This window comes from Nelusetta ayraudi, unplaced genomic scaffold, assembly GCF_046127955.1.
Source record: "Nelusetta ayraudi isolate G7.1 ecotype Tasmania unplaced genomic scaffold, CSIRO-AGI_Nayr_v1 ptg000018l, whole genome shotgun sequence".
Lineage (NCBI taxonomy): Eukaryota > Metazoa > Chordata > Actinopteri > Tetraodontiformes > Monacanthidae > Nelusetta > Nelusetta ayraudi.
This window is the reverse complement of record NW_027466068.1, coordinates 867,101-887,223: the sequence shown is the minus strand read 5'-3', so window position 1 is coordinate 887,223 and position 20,123 is coordinate 867,101. Positions and strand designations below refer to the sequence as shown.

The 20,123-nt window shown below is 55.2% G+C and overlaps 1 protein-coding gene across 3 annotated transcripts; it reads right to left on the bottom strand.

Moving 5' to 3' along the window:
* Positions 1 to 768: 768 nt before the first annotated feature.
* LOC142887733 (uncharacterized) lies at positions 769 to 20,036 on the bottom strand. 3 transcript variants are annotated; one of them, XM_076025572.1, is made up of 13 exons: positions 19,707 to 20,036; positions 17,860 to 17,982; positions 15,833 to 17,060; positions 15,254 to 15,335; positions 11,239 to 14,094; positions 10,712 to 10,837; positions 4,740 to 4,855; positions 3,874 to 3,991; positions 3,523 to 3,679; positions 3,138 to 3,253; positions 2,182 to 2,321; positions 1,816 to 1,906; positions 769 to 1,729 (listed from the first exon to the last, which is right to left on the bottom strand). In XM_076025572.1, the coding sequence occupies exons 3-12, from the start codon at positions 17,044 to 17,046 to the stop codon at positions 1,834 to 1,836; spliced, it is 4,998 nt and encodes a 1,665-aa protein (XP_075881687.1). In that variant the 5' UTR covers positions 17,047 to 17,060; positions 17,860 to 17,982; positions 19,707 to 20,036; the 3' UTR covers positions 769 to 1,729; positions 1,816 to 1,833. The 3 variants fall into 3 exon arrangements, with proteins under 3 accessions (XP_075881687.1, XP_075881690.1, XP_075881688.1); XM_076025575.1 differs by having other exon boundaries at positions 17,860 to 17,977; XM_076025573.1 differs by lacking the exon at positions 19,707 to 20,036 and adding an exon at positions 18,238 to 18,502.
* Between the last annotated feature and the right edge of the window lie 87 nt (positions 20,037 to 20,123).

Genomic DNA, 20,123 nt, shown 5'->3' with positions numbered 1-20,123 from the left:
CGTGTGCAACAAAAGATTTGCAGCAATATTTGTAAAGCACACCTGGTTTATTCATTCGACTCATTAGCCACCTTGTTGACATGTTTCTATGATAGTTGACAATTAAATTAGTCGTTAGTTGCACTGGGCCCTCCAACCACAACCTAGAGGTGAAGATTTGAGAGCGACGGCCCCAACAAGGCTGTTTTTACACAGAACCAGTCAGTTTTTGTCGAACGTGGTCATAAATTAAGCAAATTGAATTGATAAGGTATGAAAGTATATCATTACATCATAACAATTTACGAGCAAAAAAAGTCACCATGGTGCCTGTGGAATAACGTCTTGTCATGGGGAAGCAGATTCTTATGTATTTTTTCATCACGGATGTGTCTCTCCAGAGGCTACAGAGCATCCTAAAGCCAAGACAGATGTTGCTGCCCCCTTCAGACTGGCTGCAGTATTACTTATTAACCCCTCCCCTTTCACACTGGCGAACCAAAAACTCATAATTAATTCTAATAAGTTATTTAAGGTGCATGGAAAGGGCGGGAAATTCAGCCTGCGTATTTGACCCCTCTCCATTACTGTGTTTACGATGTTCTGGCTTCACTTGGGAAAGATCTCTTCCCAGCACAGTGGAAGTCACTCAGCCAGGCGATGGGAGGGTTTTTATTGCTCGAGTTCACAGACGACCAGCCATGAAACATCAGTCAGCATCTCTGTGTTCTCTCTCGGAGGCTAACTGCTCTGAAAAAGAAAGAAAACAGCAGCCAGACACCAGACTCGTGTAGCTCAAGTAAATTTTTATTAAGAATTTATTTCACTTTAGGACACTGGCCAGGACAACACAGTGTGATATACATCTTTATGTTCAGGTAATAAAAAAAAAAAAAGACCACAACAGACAAAAAAAAACAAAACACCTACATTCTTTAAAGTGTGAGTGTGTGTTTGTGTGTGTGTGTGTGTGTGTGTGTGTGTGTGTGTGTGAGCTGCAGTGCATCAGTGACAAAGTGCTTTAGAGAAGACTGAAGGGGGCGCTGCAGGAGGACGACAGACAGCAGGTGCAAACTGCTGCCGTCAAGCTTCCCAAATAATAACAGCTTGGAAAAAAAAATGCAGCAGAGCAGCAGAAACCAGCATTTGGTTTGAGGGTTTTAACTGTTGACAGAAAACGACAACACAAAGAGAAAAGAAAAAGAAAAGACACTCGATGAGTTATGGCTTCTACTTGACGTCTACAATCGATCCAGCAGAGGCTGCTGACGAGCTGATTAGTGTTTTTAACCAGGAGTGTTTTTGTGCTGACAGTTCATGATTCACACACACACACACACACACACACACACACACACACACACACACACACACACACACACACACACACACACACACACACACCAGAAGCAGCTTCCCGACGCTGCCACACGGGGGCTTTGTGGTCCCACAGGTTCCTGAAATGTGACAGGAAGTCACTGCCTCCTCACCCCCCCTGACTGACTGAGAGCTCCCCCCGGAGGCCAAACATGAAATGAGTAAAGCAGCCATGTTTTATCGTCTCCTTGTCGCTTGTACTGTCAGTAAGATAGAGACCGTCTCTTTAGAAGAAAAAGGCACCATGCACATTGTTGTTTTTTTGTTGCGTTTTGAGTTTTTGTTTTGTTTTTTTTTTTCAGCCCGGAGGAAAAATGTACAAATCCCGTCTGGAACCAACGTTAAGGCTTCGGTTTCCGTCCGTCAAGGCCACCTGGAGGAGACGAAGGGACAGTTTGGGGGTTGGAAAACCCTGAAGATGATTTTATCTCCGCTGATGTTGATGTGCGAACTTCTCACCTCGCTTCTCCGTCTTCTTCAGCTCTCGCCGTCGTACTGACTCAGGCGCTTCTTGGACTTGAGCTCTTTCAGCCACTGAGGTGACTCCTCACTGCACAGAGGGACAGAGAGCGTTAGCGTCTTTAGCATCGGGGCTAACAGTTAGCGACCCACGGGCCGCAAAACTCAAAGCCAGACACCGCCACTGACGGCTTGAACTGGATACTGGACTGGCAACATGGTGGCATGCCGATTTGCTCCCAGTGGCCACTTGAGGTACCGCAGCAAACAAATCCCATGGGCCCAAAAAGCATTTTTCCCATAGACCGCAAAACAAAAATAAAAGCCTTTGGTGTAAACAGCCTCTTGCGACGTCATCGAGCTCACCTGCTCTCTTTGCCACCACCAGGAGGGGGTAGCACGCGCGCTGCCCTGGGGAGGAACGGTGACTTGGGAGAGCGAGAGAGCTGCGAGGGAACCACAGTGTCGGCGTGACCTTCGGCGTCGCTCCTCTTCTTCAGCTGCGCCTGAAACCAGATGCTACTTTTAGTAAAAGAGAATATATGTATAGCCACAATTCCACTGCCCAAAAAACGTGTTTTAAAAAATAAAATAATCGGCATTTGGTGGCGGTGGAATCTGCTCACCGACAAAACGGGTCAAACGACCCGGCAATCGACCCGGGTCAAAATCGGCTCCGATCGGCTCTGCACTAATCGGCTTGCGATGGAATCTGTGAACCCGGGACAACACCACCTTTTTTACCTGCCGCACGGGGTGACGGTGAGCGTAACGTGCGCTAAATCATAATATCGCGCCAGTCGCCGTGTATATCAAGCACTGATGCAAAAGTGTTCGATCACGTTCCATCAGCGCTGGATAATTATTCATTGTCCTCTGGCTGTTTCGCACGCTGCTCGCGCACAAAATGGACCAGACGCCGAAACAATCGCTGCACGGCGGGAAGCGGCCGCGGGGGTGCGCGCCACTTCAAGTCTGGCAGCAACGACGTCATCGTTCCACTACAGCCAACAACTAAGAACACTGGCCACCGCCGGACCCTTGAATTCTGTAGAACTTCATCATGCGATCTCAGCGCGATGACGTCAGCAGACACGCAGCGGTGAAAGCGGAGGGGGTGCAGCTTGCCGGCGGGGGGGACACCCCGCTGGGTTTGGTGCGTGGACACGGAACTCATTGCCGATTGCTTCCGCGACGTCCCGCGTCCAAAAACACGGTGTCATCCCGCTAATTTTAGTGGAACAGAGGCTTATGTGAATAAATAAAAATTCAAAACCACGCCCGCCACCATCGGAGTGCGCGAGAGGACAAACTCCGCCCACCTTCAGCGCTGACGGGTCCATTCCCGGGAACAGCGCCACCCTCTGGGCCTGAGAGGGCAGAGCCGGGCTGCTGTCGGCGGAGTCCGAGTCCGAGTCTTTCCGCTTGACCTTCAAGTCTGACACACAAACAAAACAGACACACAAACACGCAGGCAAACGGTCAGCAGGTTTACAATCAAACAGGAGGTGGCGCCGCAAACTACTTATGTTTCTTCTTCACCTGAAGAGAATACTGACAATATTATATTAACAATATGAACATTTTTATCTTAATTTTAGAAGCTATGAGAATCAAATAAACTATTTGACTAGATTTGATGGTAGGCGATGCCTCCAATGCATGGCAGTGTAATTCCTGAAGGCTGAAGAAGAGGATGCTGCTCACCTGTGGTGTCACGGTACAGCCAGTCCTCAGCGGCGCCCCCCGCAGGCAGGGCGCTGGTCTGGCGGGTGGCTCTGGACGGACGGCCCCTCGGCGCTCGTTTCTTGGCCAGCTGAACTCTGGAGCGCAGAGCGCTGCTGTCCAGCAGGGTGGGCGGAGCCTGCACATAGATAGATAGATAGATAGATGGACTTTATTGATCACAAATTGGTAAAACTACACTGTTGCAACACTAAAAGGACAAGAACAAAGTACAAAATAATAAACTACATAGTCGTTCAAACAAATCAATCTGTGTACAACCACCAAAGCAGATGTGCAAAAAAACAGACTGTGCAGAGGCAGCAGACTGACCTCAGGGAAGGACGGCAGCAGGGGGCCGTCCACGGCGTCGGTCAGCGTGTGAGTGGGCGTGGCTTTCTTGGGGGAGGGGCTCAGGTTGCTCTCTGAACTGGGAGTGAGTGGAGAGAGACTGGGAGACAGAGGAGGGTGGAGGGTGAGTGGGGGGAGAGGGTTGCAGTGTTGTCAGAGTCATTTCAATAAAGAGATAAACACCCTGGTGGTTCTAGGAGGTTCTAGGTGGTTCTAGGTGGTTGAATGCCGATATGGAGTCTGTCTTTCCTCTCACTACCACCAGGGGGCTTAAAACCAACATTTCCCACATGACTGACAGAGACAGACTCCTGCTCCACCTCTTCCTCATCTTCCTCCTCCTACTGAAGTTCCAATGTGATGATGACCAGTATGCAAACAGACGCCTCTCTGTGACGGGGCCAGCAGGGGGCAGTCTGATAGATTCCAACAGGACCGGGTGGAAATCACAGCCACAGACTGATGGGTATCTGCTGCCATGTGTTGGCGGTTGAGGGTAACGCAGGAGTTTCAATCAAACAACGTCAGGTGCAGGAACCAATCACAGCTCTCGGCCGGTAATCAAGGAATAAACAACAACAATAAATGTCTTCTGAAAAATGTTCTTGAAGTTCTGCACTGAGCTCCATTGTGGTCTGTGGTCTACCATCTTCTTCTCCAACAGCCACTCAACCAATCAGCTGCCTCCATTTCGCCATCAGTTCTGGTCTTCCTCCTCTCTCTCTCCCGCTGACCTCATCACCTCCTCCAGAGCCTAACCTCCTTCAGTAGTCACCGCCCCCTCCGCTGCCACCTGTAGCTCCACCCCCAGCGGCAGCAGCATGGCGGCTGCCCTCTCCTCAGCCTACCTGTCGTCTGTGCGAAGCCCCGTCTCCCAGGTTCCGTACTGGCTGTCCGTCTCCTGCGGCGGCGACGTCTCGGCTCCGCCCCCGACATCGTCTTCGTCGTCGGGACTCTTGTGCACCTGCGGACACAGCGGAGAGGCGCGATGAGAGACGGACGAGCAGGAGGCGACACCGCCGTCGACCTGTGATACAAACACTGCCACCTGGAGGTGAATCAGTGGAATGACACTGAAAAAACAAACAATAAAAAAAAAACTAAGAAACTGAAACAGCTTCGTGTTTTGTATTATTTTTCTCAGCCTCGTGATAAAAACATCTTCAATAAAGTGACACCAAAGTCTTCAGAATGAACTCAGCTTCCTGTGGATGGAGAATGGAAAAGACACACACACTGTGTGTGTGTCTGTGTGTGTGTGTGTGTGTGTGTCTTTTCTGCCAAATGAACCGTGTCTGTTTTAATGAGTGGGACACAGAGGACGCTGTGTCTAGGAGCTCCATGCACGAGCTCATCAGCAGGCCTACAAAACCCTGCTGGGGAGGGGGTGGTGGGGGGGGTCTCCCCGCCTGGAGGTACCAACCCGGACGAGGAGCCACCTCGACTGAACCCCCCAGCGGCTCCATAAAACTTTAGAGAAGAACACCAAGTTGAGACAATATCGAAGTAGATGTTGAATAGTTCAGTAACAAAGTCTGCCCCCTGCTGGCAGGTGAGTGAACTCAAGCGTTTAATATTACAATTTGACCAGTATCCAGAACATCTCCAAGAACCAGCAGTCACTTCCTCCTCCTCCTCCTCCTCCTCCTCCTCCTCCTTCATCCTTCATCCTCGTTCCTCCTCCTCCTCCTCCTCCTCTTCTCCCTCTTCCTGCTGTCACCACACCTGAACACAGTGTTTAAGGCGGCCTGTAAAAATTCCAGACTTGTGTGCGTGTGTGTTGCCCAACCAGCGACACGCCCAGCTGGATCACAGCCCGGGCTTCCTCCCAGCATTCCCTCTGCCACAACATGTCTGAGGAGGCCTCGGGGTCCGGAGCGGCTCCTCCACGGTGCAGCCGCGCACACCTGGCTGGTGGCGGGCAGAGTCGTGCACGGCCGCGGCCGCAGGCACCAGACCGGCTCCTCAATAACACCGGAGGCTGAGCGGCTTCCACCCCCCCACACACAGGAAGGAAGCGGCCGCACAAAGAGCGGATGAGTGGAAGGTCGAAGGAGAGAAAGTGCTGATGGCTCAGTGACCATCGGAGGAGGAAGTGGAAGAAGGTGCGGTGGCGAGGGGGAGGAGGAGGACTGGATAATGCAGCCACGGCTTGAACAGGATTTATTTTACTGCTGCTGGAAAACAGACTGCAGCAGCAGCAGCAGCAGCAGCAGCAGTTCACAAGACTCTCTGACATCACTTAGAGCGAATATCCATCACACAATGACTGTCCCACACCTGCACCAGTGCACTAGTGGCTCATGTATATGTGTGTGTATGAGTTCCTAGCTTGGGAGGCTAACATTAGCCAGCAGGCTCGTGTCTCCCAGTTTGAGTCACTTCCTGTTGCTCTGTTTTGAAAGCCAGCCTGCAGGGGGAGGAGCCTCATCCGAGGAGCCTCCAGCTGCACGTAGTCCTGCGTCGTCCCACCGGTCCTCAGAGGGCGGGGCCAACCGTGTACTATTCAGCGCCCCTTTGTGACATCACAGAGGGATGTTTTAGCACACGCATGGCAGGCGGGAGAGACAGAAACGGCCGGATTGTGTTTCCGGACCGGAGGCCAGCACCGGCGCCGGCGCCACCGGGCTTGTTGTTCTTTGGTTATGTAAGAAAAGTGTTGAGGCAGTGGGGTCGGAGGGCGAGAGAGCACAGAAAGAATGTCAGAGCTGAGCGGGATTAAGAAGCTACAGATTATTCTCTACGCTGCCGTGTTTGTTTGGCTGCTCCCGGTCGCCACGACGACCGTTTCCTTCACCGCCTCCTGGTTAAACAGGAGTGGAGTGCAGTGCACACACACACACACACACACACACACACACACACACACACACACACACACACACACACACACACACACACACACACACACACACCTGTAAAACCAACCGGTCTCTACATGCAGTCGGGTGCTGCAGATCAGCTGCTGCCAGGTTCAGGTTCAGATTTTCAGATCAGCTTCACCACACTGACGGCTCAGAGTTTCATCTAAACACTGTTAGAAAAAAAAAAACTCTTCTAATTTCCGCAGCTATCTAAGCGTCTATTGAGTCATTTTTTTCTTTTAACCAAATGTGATTACAAAGAGCTTCCATGAAAAACAGAAGAACAGGGGAGCAGCGGCTGACTGTGAGTGACTGATTGTATCTGAGGGGCGACGTTGCACCTGCCTCACTGAGCTCACCTGACCCCCAGTTTATCAGTCAGTCAGTGCTAAGTGAGCTCATGTGCAGCAGGTGAGGAGCGGCTCAGGCATCTTTCACAGCCAGTTAACCACAGGCTGGCTGACGCAGCTCGTGAACGGCTGTCACTAGAAGCTCGTCATGCAGTGATGTCATCACAATGATGGGAAAAGAGAGAAAAAAACCCTCTGCCAGGCTGCACACGGTTCAACAACAACAACAACATCATAGAGTCACCATGGCTGCGGCTGAGAGCTCAGGTCTTCACTGAGGAAAGTTCACAAAGTTAACCTTCAACAACCAGCTGCAACACACACACACACACACACACACACACACACACACACACACACACACACACACACACACACACACACACACACACACACACACACACACACACACACACACCTTCACTTTTCACCTGTGGTCACCAGACACAGAAAAGTTATAACTGATTGACAGGAATCGAGCTCAGTGAGTCAGTGACTCAGTGACTCATTGAGCAGCAGCTCAGCAGAACCGAGGACTCTGAAGACACCTGAAGCCTGGAGCAACTTCAGGGCAGCAGGTCGCCCTCTCTGCGTGTGTCCTCTGGAGCCCTGGACCGCTGGCGGCAGGGTGGAGGCACCAGCGGCCAACCAGAAGAACCAGTAGGACCACTGCAGTCAGCCAGCAGAACCAGTAGAACCAGAACCCGACCACAACGGCAGTGGGAGGACGAGGAGGAGAGCTCCCCGCTGCCCATGATGTCCCGAAGAGCTCGGCCACGTCTGCGTGTGTGTGTGTGTGTGTGTGTCTTACAGCTGCGGGGCGTCTGCGCAGCGACAGCCGCTGTTGGCTACGCAGCGAGAACCTGCGGAAGGACTCGCGGCTGCGGGACGCCAGCGAGCGCAGGGAACCGCTCCTCCTGAAGTCTCCGCCCCCTCGGCCCTCGGCCGAGCCGGACAGGAGGCCCAAGGCCCCGTGGAGGGAGCGCCGCAGGTTGCCCACCCAGCCCGACACCTGCGACTGGGCCACCGTCAGCTTGTCGCCCCAGGACTCCATCAGTGGGACGGACGGCGTGGCGGCAGCGCCGCTGGCGGCTGACACAGGTGGAGACTGCAGCGGTGGGGAGGCGGCGGTACCGGTGGGCCCGGTGGGGGGTGTGTGAGGCGCTGAGGTGGTCTCAGCGGCGCTGCTCCGCTCCAGTTTGGCGTCCCAGCGGAGCCGTCGGGGCTCTGGATCCACTCAGCGGCAGCGGCGGCATCTCTGACAGTGTGTGACCCTCCGGGGCTGGAAAAGTACCTGACGACGAGGTCTGCGTGTTCCGGACACAAGAGGGCGATCACATCCTCCAGACAAACCACCGGGGGGAGGGGGGGAAAGGGGAGGGGTCTGGCTGCGTCAACGTCCTCAGACGGGTCCCTGTGTCCCACGCCAGCAGGTCCAGGTGCTGGAGTTTAAAGAGTCCTTCACAGACCTTGTGGGAGCTTCCCGGAGGTCCGAGCAGCTCATGCTGCAGAGGAGACGTCCATGAGGAGGAGCAGGAGGGAGGCCGAGAGATGGAGGGAGTGAGGGAGTGAGGGAGGGAAGGAGGGAGCACGGCCCGTCGTCCTGCAGGTACGGGCAGGTCGCAGAGAATGCGTCAGCAGCAGCAGCAGCAGCAGCAGCAGCAGCAGCAGCAGCGGCGGAGCTGCTCCCTGCACTCACAGCTCCAGCACTCTCCGTCAAGGAGAGAGAGAGAGGGCGAGAGGGTGAGCGAGCAAGAGAGAGAGAGAGAGAGAGAGAGGAGGTCCCTGAAGGGGAGGAGAGAGGCGGTGCCAGTTCAGTCGCAGGACCACAGAAGAAGAAGCAGAACTGACAGCAGCATCCTCACTGCCACTGCGGGCGAGAGACACAGCGAGAGAGAGAGAGAGAGAGAGAGGGAGAGGGAGAGAGAGAGAGAGAGAGAGAGAAAGAGAGAGAGAGAGAGAGCGGCACTGAGCAGGAAGTCAATGTTTCAACCAATCACTGCAGCCGGAATGAAAAAACACACACACACACACACACACACACACACACACACACACACACACACACACACACACACACACACACACACTCCTGAAATGAGGTCCGTGCAAGGTCCAGGAAGTGTTAGCGTGCTGACCTCAGAGCAGCAGCCAGGCTGGCTCCTGGTGCCACTGCGCCCCCCGCAGGGCATCTGGCCACATTACAGACAACAGCAGCAGAGCACAGACACACACAGCACTGACTGACACAACATGACAAGAAACAGCAACACAACAATACTGGAGTGTTACTCAATATCTTGTCTGTTCCTTCTTAGTCGATAGATATTTTATTTCTTTATTTCTTCTTCATCAATATAATCTCCATTCTATCCACTGTATTGTCGCTGTAATTATGCTAATTTCTTCTTCTTCTTCTTCTTCTTCTTCTTCTTCTTCTTCTTCAGGGCAACCGCAGACCAGAGACATCATCAGCTGGTGATGTCATCACAAAGCGATGACGTCATCGAATAGGACCCCCTCCCTCCAACAACTCTGACTGGCCGATGAGTCAGATGTTTTCATGGGAAATCCTCCAACAAGCACACCAACAGGTTCAGGTGACATCAGCCCCGCCCCCTCCTGACACGCACGATACTATTTATCTCACAGCGCCCCCGTGAGGCAGCAACATCACAATCCCAATCATCCATTGCAACAAATCACACACACGGAGCAACTGCAGGGGCAGTGATGGAGTCTGGCCGCTAGATGGCGGCAGAGAGCGGGAGTTGGGCTGCTAGGGCAGTGTGAGAGAGAGAGAGCATCCAGCTGCCAAACAGGACTGAAGAAGAACAAGAAAAGTTTGATGATGAAACGTGCAAAGCTGCAAACAGGATGATTTCGGTGAACTTTCTCTGACATCCACGAGTGACCTCGACCATCCAGCCTCCCAAAATCTCAACACTCCACTCCTCCCTCTCTCACCTGCTAACCTCGCTCACTCCCTGTCCTTCAGACAGGTGGAGGAGGAAGCAGGTGGAGGTTCCTCCAGTGTGACTCACCTGCTGCCAATCAACCGCATTCCTTTCCTCCTCCTCCCACACACACACACACACACACACACACACACACACACACACACACACACACACACACACACACACACACACACACACACACGATACCAGACTGGTAATACGGCGGGCCGCAATGGGTTTTTTTCTAGTGGCCACTCGGGGTACTGCAGCTAAAAAACCCACACGGCAAAAAAAGCATTTTTCCAATAGACATTCCTAAAGGCAATACAAACCCGAAATGCAGGTTATAATTTCTTTCTATTTTACATTTAAAATGCTAGAATTATAGTCTTTCACAATAATCCATAAAGGCCAGAAAATCACCAGAAGAGAGTTTTATACTCCCAGCGTGACATCACGGCGTCCTACATGCTGCTGCATCTCGACTGATTCTGATTGGCTGACCATGTCCTGATGCATTGTGGGAGTTGCAGATGCATGGGAAGCGTGTGTGCTCCATGGGACGCAGAAGCCAGAAGCCGTGTCAGTGCGTGCTGGGTGAGCAACTACCCTGAAATGAATGGACCCTCGGACGCTCTACACTCACCCAGTGGTGGCGCTCGTGCTCCCGGTGGGCGCTGCGGCTCCTCATCCTGGACAGCGACTTCTCCTCGGCGCCACCTAGCGGAGCCGATCGCCGGGACACGCTGCGCGATCGCAACCTGTTCAGCTCCTGTTGGCCGCAAGAGGAAACGCAAACAGCCAAACAGAGGCTGAGTGTCTTTGCACTGTTCTCACAATCTAGTTCAGGGGTGGGCAAACTCCGGCCCGGGGGCCATATGCGGCCTATTATGCTTCTTAATCTGGCCTGCCGAACTTGAAGAAATTACATTAACAGTAAGCAATTCATAAAATAGCTGTATTTCTTCATTTTTTCAGTGTTTTAAGAGTTGTTTCAATGAAGAGCTAAATGTCTTGTACAATTTTGGTGAGGTGGCTCACCAAAACACTCCATCCGTCTGCTGCTGCTGCTCCACTACCCCCCTCTGTCAAATGTTAGAACCCATTGCGGCCCATGGGTCCAATAGTTTGCCCAGCCCTGATCTAGTTAGTCGTGTTTTTGTGTTGACTCACTGCTGATCCGTGGGAGCGTCTCTGCTGCTGCTGCGGCTGCTGCTGCTGCTGCTGCTGCGGCTGCATGTCCTGAAGCCATGCTGGTTCAGCAGCACCGCTGAAGTTCCTGCCTCCGGCCAGCAGGGGGCCTGCAAGGGGCTGCTCAGGCAGCACACTGGTCCAGGAGCACTGAGGTGCCAGCAGCTGGTCCGGGCCGGGCTGGTCCACACTCATCTCCATAGGCTGCAGCTCCCAGGGGTCCTGGAGGGTCGGGGCCCAGACCGGGACCGGACCACCGGGGTCTTTGCTGGCAAAGTTCTGGGTCTGGGCGGCGAACATGTCCACGTCCAGGAAGGAGGGTCTGTGGGGCTCGCTGGGCTCCCGCCACCTGGTGGCAGGGTCGCTTGGCTGCGGTGCCACCTTGTGGTGGACAGGCTCCGGGCGGAGCACAGAGTCCAGGACCACCACGGAGGGCCGGAGAGCCGAGGAGTCCAGCCGGGTCTTCTCCAGCTCCTTCAGCCGCCGCCGCTCCGACTCCTGACGCCTGGCCGCCTGCCTCATCCTCTCCACCTCCTCCTCCTGAGGCCGCTTCTCAAACTCCTCCAGCCGCCGCCTCTCCAGCTCCTTGGCCCACTCCAGCTCCTCCAGCCTCTGCTTCTCCTTCATCCTCTCCTGTTCCCTCGCTCTCTCCAACTCCTTCATCTGCTTCTCCATCTCCTGCTGTCTTAGCTTCTCCATCATCCTCTCCATCTCCTCCTTCCGCTGCCTCTCCTTCTCCAGCTCCCGTTGTATCAGTTTCTGTCTCTCCATCTCCTGCAGCCTCTGCTTCTCCATCTCCGTCTGCCTCTGCTTCTCCATCTCCATCTGCCTCTGCTTCTCCATCTGCCTCTGCTTCTCCAACTCCATCTGCATCTCCATCTGCCTCTGCTTCTCCATCTCCCTCTGCCTCTGCTTCTCCATCTCCCTCTGCCTCTGCTTCTCCATCTCCTGCAGCCTCAGCCGCTCAATCTCCTGCAGCCTCAGCTGCTCAATCTCCTGCAGCCTCAGCTGCTCCATCTCCTGCTGCCTCTGCTTCTCCATCTCCTTCAGCCTCTGCTTCTCCATCTCCTTCAGCCTCTGCTTCTCCATCTCCTTCAGCCTCTGCTTCTCCATCTCCTTCAGCCTCTGCTTCTCCATCTCCAGCTGCTTCTCCATCTCCAGCTGCTTCTCCATCTCCAGCTGCTTCTCCATCTCCAGCTGCCTCTGCTTCTCCAGCTCTCGCTGTCTCAGCTTCTGCTTCTCCAGCTCCTGTCTCTCCATGTCCAGCAGCCTCTGCCGCTCCATGTCCAGCTGCCTCTGCTTCTCCCTCATCCTCTCCAGCTCCCTCATCCTCTCAAACTCATTCCTCTGCCTCTCTATCCTCTCCATCTCCTCCTTCTGTTGCTTCTCCTTCTCCAGCTCTCGGTGTCTCAGCTTCTGCTTCTCCAGCTCCTGTCTCTCCATGTCCAGCTGCCTCTGCCTCTCCATCTCCAGCTCCCTCTGATGCTCCCTCTCCCTCTCGATCTCCCTCATCCTCAGCATCTCCTGCTCCAAGGCCATTTGTTTGATTTTCTCGGCTTCCTTCTTCTGCCTCAGTCTCTGTTTCTCCAGTTCCATCAGCTGCTGCCTCTCCTTCTCCTCCTTTCTCTGCTGCTCCTTCTTCTTCTCCAGCTCCCTCATCCTCTCCAGCTCCTCCATCCTCTGCTTCTCCTTCTGGATCTCCAGCTGCTGTCTCTCCTTCTCCTCCTTCTGTCTTTGTTTTTCCATCTCCTGCTCCCGAAGTTTCTCCATCGCTCTTCGTCTCTCTAGCTGGCGCTGCTTCTCCAACTCCTGCTGCCTCTCCAGCTCCGCCTGCCTCTGCCTCGCCAGCGCTCGTTGCCTCTCCTCCTGCTCCTGCCTCTCCTGCAGGGCTCTCTGCCGCTGCGCCTCCTGCTCCTTCTTGCGCTCAAACTCCTGCAGCGCCTCCTTCTCCGCCTCCAGCTGCCTCTGCCTCTCCCTCTCAAGCTCCTTCATCTTTGCCTTCTGCGCCTCCCATTTCTTTTCTCCTTCCGTCACCTCCGCCTCGGACGAGTCTGACCTCCTCCCCAGCGGCTCCTCCGCTCCCCTGGAGATGTTGAGGAGGGCGTCTCCCAGCGTGGTGTTCCTCCTGACGGAGGGAGACCTCTCCTGGATCTGTCCGGTCAGAGCGAAGATGGTGGCTCTGGGTTTGGCCGCTTCTTCTGCCTGGAGCGTCTTCAGCCGTTTGGGAGCGTCAGCCACCTCCTGCTGCTGCTGCTCCGCCTCCATGGCGCCGTCCTCCTGATCCTGGCCCGTGTTCTTCCACTTCTGCAGGGCTCCGACCCTCAGGTACCTCGGCTGAGCCTCGGGGGTCCCCCCAGCGGAGGCCCCACCCACCTGGGAGCGCCTGGAGGAGCGCAGGGTGGCGGCCTTGTCCTCCCGCTGCGCCTGCACCGCCACGTTCTGGCTGACCGCCCTGCTCTCCTCCACCGCCGGCACCCGGTCGAAGGCGTGCGCCGCCCGCAGGGGGCTGGACGGCGGCGACGGCTCTTTGTAGGTGGCGGTGACCAGCATTCCCTCCTCCTCCTTCTCCACTCCCCCTCCCCTGCCGAAGGGAGCGCTGCCGAGCCGGTCACTGGCTGGCTGTACGCCGTCGTCCAGCACCTGCACGCTGCACCGCTCCACCACGTTCTCAAACAGAGACGCCCGCACCATCTGGGCGCCACCTGCAGGGGGGGCCAGAGGGCTGAGCGGCTGCCCCGCCTCCGGGCCGCCGTGCCACGCCCTCGCCGGCTTCTCCTGGGAGTCCCAGGTCGTCGGCGACGTGGGCTGCTCGCCGCGGTTGTAAACGGACTCTTCAACCTGAGGAGGAGACACGACAGCGAGCAGTTATCAGGGAGCAAAGTCTCAGCGGCCGCAATCTCACTGCAATAAAGACATAAAGGGGAACAGCAGCAGGAGGAGGAGGGGGGGATAGAAGAGGAGAAGGAGAAGGAGGTGCAGCGGCAGGAGGCGTGGAGGTGAAGGAGAAGGAAGAGGAGGAGGAGGAGAAGGTAGAGGAGCACAGGGTGGAAAAGAGGAGGAGAAGGTAGAAGAGGAAAAAGAGAAGGAGGTGCAGCAGGAGTAGGAGGTGCAGCAACAGGTGGTGCAACAGTAGGAGGAGCAGAAGCTGAAGGTCAACAGGGAGAGCAGGAGGACAGCAGGCAGAGAAGGACCAGGAGGAGCTGCAACAGCAGGAGAAGGTAGAAGAGGAGGAGAAGAAGAAGGAAGGGGAGGTGGAGAACAAGGAGGAGGAGGGGGAGTACAAGGAGGAGGAGGGGGAGGAAGAGGGCAGGAGGTGCAGCAGCAGGAGGAGGAGAAGGTAGAAGAGAAGGAGGTACAGCAACAGGAGGAGAGAAGGAGTAGGTCAGGAGGATGTGCAGCCAGAAGGAGGAGGAGAAGGTGCAGCAGCAGAGGGTAGGCAGGAGGAGGTGCTGCAGGTGGCACTAGGTGGAGGTGCAGCAGGAGCAGCAGGTGCAGCAGTGAGGGGAAACCCGATCCTCTTGTTGTGTGGGTGTGGCCCACAGCTGTAATCAGCAGTGACCTTTTCCCACTGATCTCCTCTCTGCTCTTTCAGAACCAAACACTTCCCAGAGGAACATCCCAACGCCACAGGCAGGGACGGAGGAGCAACTGCAACGTCGCCGCCAATTTCAAATACGTACGAAACAAATGCGCACAAGCATAAAAGTTGGAGTGTTTTTTTTTAGTTGTGTGCAGCAGTGGGCAGTCCAACTGGTTTCACTGGTAGGGAAAGGAGGAATCTGCACGCTGTTGTAACGTAAACGTTTCCTGGTGTGTTTGCAGGCGAGTTATCTGATAGGTCAGCCCACCTGTCCGTCAAACTGAGCTGTCATCAGACTGACTGCGATGATTATCAAGCAACACAGAGCAAAAACTCATCAACTCCCTTTATTATACAAAGGCCAGTGTGTGTGTGTGTGATCAGACTAGTTCCTCCACAGAAGTGCCTCTCTCTTACCCTCCACTGAGGATCTTTGCTGATGATGTCATGGCGCTCTGCTGCCTCGCCGCCGAGGTCTGGAGACCAGCCAGTGGAGAACCTGATGGACACACACACACACACACACACACACACACACACACACACACACACACACACACACACACACACACACACACACACACACACACACACACACACACACACCAGGAGCCATGCATGAGGACGGCACTGTGGGACACACCAGCTGTGTTTCCATGATGTATCCATACAGAGGAACATCGCCAAAAAAGTATCATGGAAACACTTTTTTGGCATTGACACGTCAGCAGACGGGACGTACGGGGTCATGTGACCAGTTGACTGACCAGTGAAAATGGCGTGTTATGATTGGACGGAGGAGGAGACGGAATAACTTTCACAAGTCATCAAAGAGAAAAATAGAACAAGCATTCTGGACAGCAAACAAACACAAACAAACAAAAGCAAAACGTGATTCTGGTCGAATCTGTCGGGATGAGATTCTACCAGAATTAACACCTGCAAATCGCAACTATGCCGTGTTGAAGTTTCAGAAAAATCGGCGGCGGCGTTCACCTTTTGCTCCGGTCCAGGTGCAGGTGGCGGGACTTCAGGGCGGGCTTGAGGGCGGGGCTGTGGGTGGGCGGGGTTTCCTCCGTCAGCTGCTTGATGAGCTGCTTGACGCACACGACGGCTTCTCCTTCAGGCTGGGGGGAGGGGAGGTCCTGAGCAGGAGCAGGGGGCGGGGCTCCACCGGGGGAGGAGGAGTCCAGGAGGAGGCTGATCCTGGACTTGATGGTGGCTCGTCTTTCGTCTCGCCGCCTCGCCGTCGCCTCCTCCGTCTTCTTGGCGTTCTGCTCCGGGACGACGGGGGTCGCGGGGTCGGGGCTCTGCGGCGTGACGATGGCGACGGTGGCGGTGTGAGTGGCGTCCTCCGCCTCCTCGGTGGCGCTGTGGGGGGCGCTGCGGTGCAGGGACAGACCGATGGACTCGAAGCGGGACGTGAGGTCAGCTGACAGCGGGCGCCTCCTGCCCCAGCGGGGGGGCGGAGTCTCGTCTGTGGCGGTGGCGGTGCTGTCCAGGAAGAGGGCGGAGACGGGTCTGGTCCGGGCGGGCCGCGGTCGCAGCACCGCCACCACCTCCTGCTTGGCTCGCTCCCGCTCCTCCTCCTCCCGGCCCGCCTCCACCAGGAAGCCCATGGACTTGGCTCTGGTGATGGAGGCTCCACCCCTGCTGGGCGTGGCCCGCTCCTCCGGCTGGGCGGCGCTGGCAGCGGCGGTCCCGGACCACTCGGCCCCCGGGAGCTTCTTCAGGCTGTGTGAGTATTTGAGGCTGGCGGGTCGGGGTCTCTCCAGGGGGCTGCTGGGCTCCGGGGGGAGGAAGGGCGGGGCCGGTTTGAAGGGCTGGGCCACCGGTTTGCTGGTCTGACCCGCCGAGAACCTGCTGGAGGCGGGTCGGGCGGCGAGGCCGGACTTGGGGGCTGCGTCGGGCTGCGTGTTGGGGCTGTGGGGCAGCTCCAGCCTGGGTCTGGCCAGGCGGGTGGACTCGGGCCGAGGTCTGGCCAGGGGCTTGGGGGCCACGATGGGCTTGATGGTGGGGTTCCGGTCCATGGCGAAGGGCTTGGGGCTGAGCCGAGGTCTGGGACCGGGGACCGGTTTGCTGATGGAGGGCAGCTCCACCAGGCTGCCGCTACTGCTGCTGCTGGAGTCCACCAGGGGGCTCAGGCGCAGGCGGCCCCCCACCACCGGCCTGCCCACCTCCCCCGTCTGGACCTCCACCTGGGCGGCCATCAGTCCGGCGGCACCTTCAGCAGGAACCACAGCCATGATGGAGAAAATGTGGAGATGGAAATGGAGATCAGTGCCATGTTTTTGCCATTGTTCACAAATCACAACCTTTGGGGAAAACATTCACAGAACGACTGTCAGAATTCTGTCTGGCTGAAAACTGTGATTGAAATGTGGAGCAGCTGACTCCTCAGATGAGGAGCAGAGAGGAGCAGCGTGGAGGACGGCGGGAGAAATGTAATACAGAACAAACTGTGGAGCCATCACGGCAACCCAGCGTGTTATTATCTTGCCGATAGTATTTGGAGAGGACTTTACACAGAAAATTCTGTGGATTGTGTGGGAAAATAATCACCGTCTTCCACCAATATTAAGAAGAAATCTGAGGAAAAAACACAGACAGTCAAACCAAACCCTCCGTCACCTCCGACCGACCCGACAGCCGCGGAGCTGCACCCGAGTTCACAGGGCATTTTTTATGAAGTAATATTATGGCCTGTTGCAGGTTATTACTGACATGTGCACAGCCTGTGGGTGGATAGGGGTGGGGTTGGGGGCCTGGAAATAGGAACCTGTACGCTGCCACAGTGCCATGTTGCAACACAGGCAAATGAAGCAGCAGCCGCAGCAGCAGCGGCAGCAGCAGCAGCAGCAGCAGCAGCAGCGGGTGGAAAGTCACAGCTCCACCCACTGGGAGGCGATCACCTTTATGTCAAATATGATTCCACACAATCTGATCTGATAACATTGATCACATCCATCAGTGGTTTCCCAGCCGATGCACGCAGACAAAAAAATGAAAGTTGCGGGACTCACCTGAGCAGGTGTCAACCGTGGGCTGCGGGGCGCTGACTGGTGTCGCAACGGAGCTGAGACGTCATGCCATGCAGGTGGGAGGGGCTAAAGGACCAGTCAGGACGCAGGGGATCACTGTCTGTGCTGGAGGGAAATCACAGCACAACGCACAAGTCTGCGTCAACACACTGTCGTCACACACACACACACACACACACAAAGAGAATGTGGCTGGCATGATGTGGTTACCCTGCAAACACAGACACACCCACACACACACGCACTGAAAGAACGCAGCAGAAAGTCATTACCTGAGCACACACACACACACACACACACACACACACACACACACACACACACACACACACACACACACACACACACACACACACACACCTCTTGTCTGTCAGCAGCGCCTACACACGGCCCCATCTGAGTGACACGTCACTGTCTGGTGTTTGTGTCGTCAGATGAGAGGCGGACGGACGTTTGTCCAAAGTGTAAAAACACAACAGTAACAACAGGAAGAGAAAAACAGGAAAGGCCTCCACTCTGCTGGAATGCCAAACTGGAGCCACAACGCCGGTGTTGTGTTGCAGCGAGTCTACTTCGACACCAGGAGCCACAAGAGGGGGTTGGACTGGGTTGGGCTACACAACATCTGGAGCGTGAGAAGAAGCGGTGTGACCTCATCATCATCATCATCATCATCATCCTCAGGGGCAGAAGAAGAAGAAGAAGAAGAAGAAGAAGATACCGGGTCGGTGACCTGCTTCCTCAGGTTACACAAAGGGAAATTTACCCAGCAGGCAACTCGACATTGGGGGAACTACTTTGTGACGCAGCACAGCCTCCCGCTGGTGTTGGCGGAACAGGATGTCGCACAGCCTGAGCACAGGTGCGACGCCGGCCCGGCCTCTCGTCCAAAGGTGGAGGTTATATAACGTGACAGGCACGGGGGACGACGACACAAAGAACGCAGTTCCACCTGTGTGTGGTGTCGAGTCGACAGGTCGTGATTCGTTGCTGTCGAGGTTGTTTTCTAAAATGTCTCAAAGGGTTGGGTTTTTTTCGGGGGTGGGGGGGCTTTTCGAGGTCCAGCAGTGACAGAAGTTTGCACCTGGTTCCATGAGACTGGAGAGAGAGCGCACACGCGCGCGCGCGCGCGCGCGAGCGAACACACACACACACACACACACACACACACACACACACACACACACACACACACACACACACACACACGTCCTAAAAAAGTTGGAAGGAGTGGAGGATTATACTCATCATTACAGAACTGAACTGTTGCTTTAAGATGCATTTATCGAGGGTAATCAAAGACTTTTGGAAGGGATGGGCACCTTAAAACCTGACTGTACTGCCGGTGGGAAGAAACATTCACCCGTCAGTCAGGTATCCTCACACTTGACATGCGCACACCAGCCAACACGCACCTTAAATTCAGCTATGCCACAATTAAAAACAAAACAAACAGAACCAAATTGAAACAAGCAGTTTTAAAAACAGACTTCTTCTCCCAGTTCGGACTTACTCCTCCCACTGGACCGAGGCGGACCCAAACGGAACCAGGTGGAGTTTTAGAGAGACACTCAAGGCGTGAAATTAAACGCACAAATTGAACCGCGGCGGCGGCGGCGAAGGTGGTGATGCCTTCAGGGAACACATGGAGCCAAAAGCTGGCGGTTGGCAGAGGAGCTTACCGACCGCCAGCTCGACGGCGAGTGGCGGCGAGCTAACAACTCAACAAGTGGCAAAATGGAAACAGTGGCCGAACCTGTTTTTCCCTCCCTCGAGTGTGAGTGTGAGTTGTTCTTCTTCCTGTTTGATCCCGACTGGAGACAACTCACCGAGCGAGGGAAGTCTGCTGCTGCTGCTCCTCCTCTGCTGTCGTCGAAAGTACTTCAAACTACACGCACACGAATACAGAGCAAGAAAAATAAATCGTCAAGGTAACTTGACGGGATATTTGCGGGTGGTGACACTTGGTGTTCAGCGCTGCTGCGGCTGCTGCGGTGGCGGCTAGCCGACAGGCTAACTAGCTGGTTCCGCTGGCTGGCTGGCTGGCTGGCTGGATATCCCGTCTCAGGTTGCACTGTTGTTGACAGGCTGGACTAGACAGCAGCTCAACGAGCCGCCTCGCTGCTTAGTCTCCGAGGGCGGAGTCAAGCTGGGTGGCACAACGCCACGTTTCCGGTTTGTACTTTTCAGAGTAAAAGGAGGAAACTGGAAGGAACAAACATGCCGTGAAGTCAAGCATGTCGACC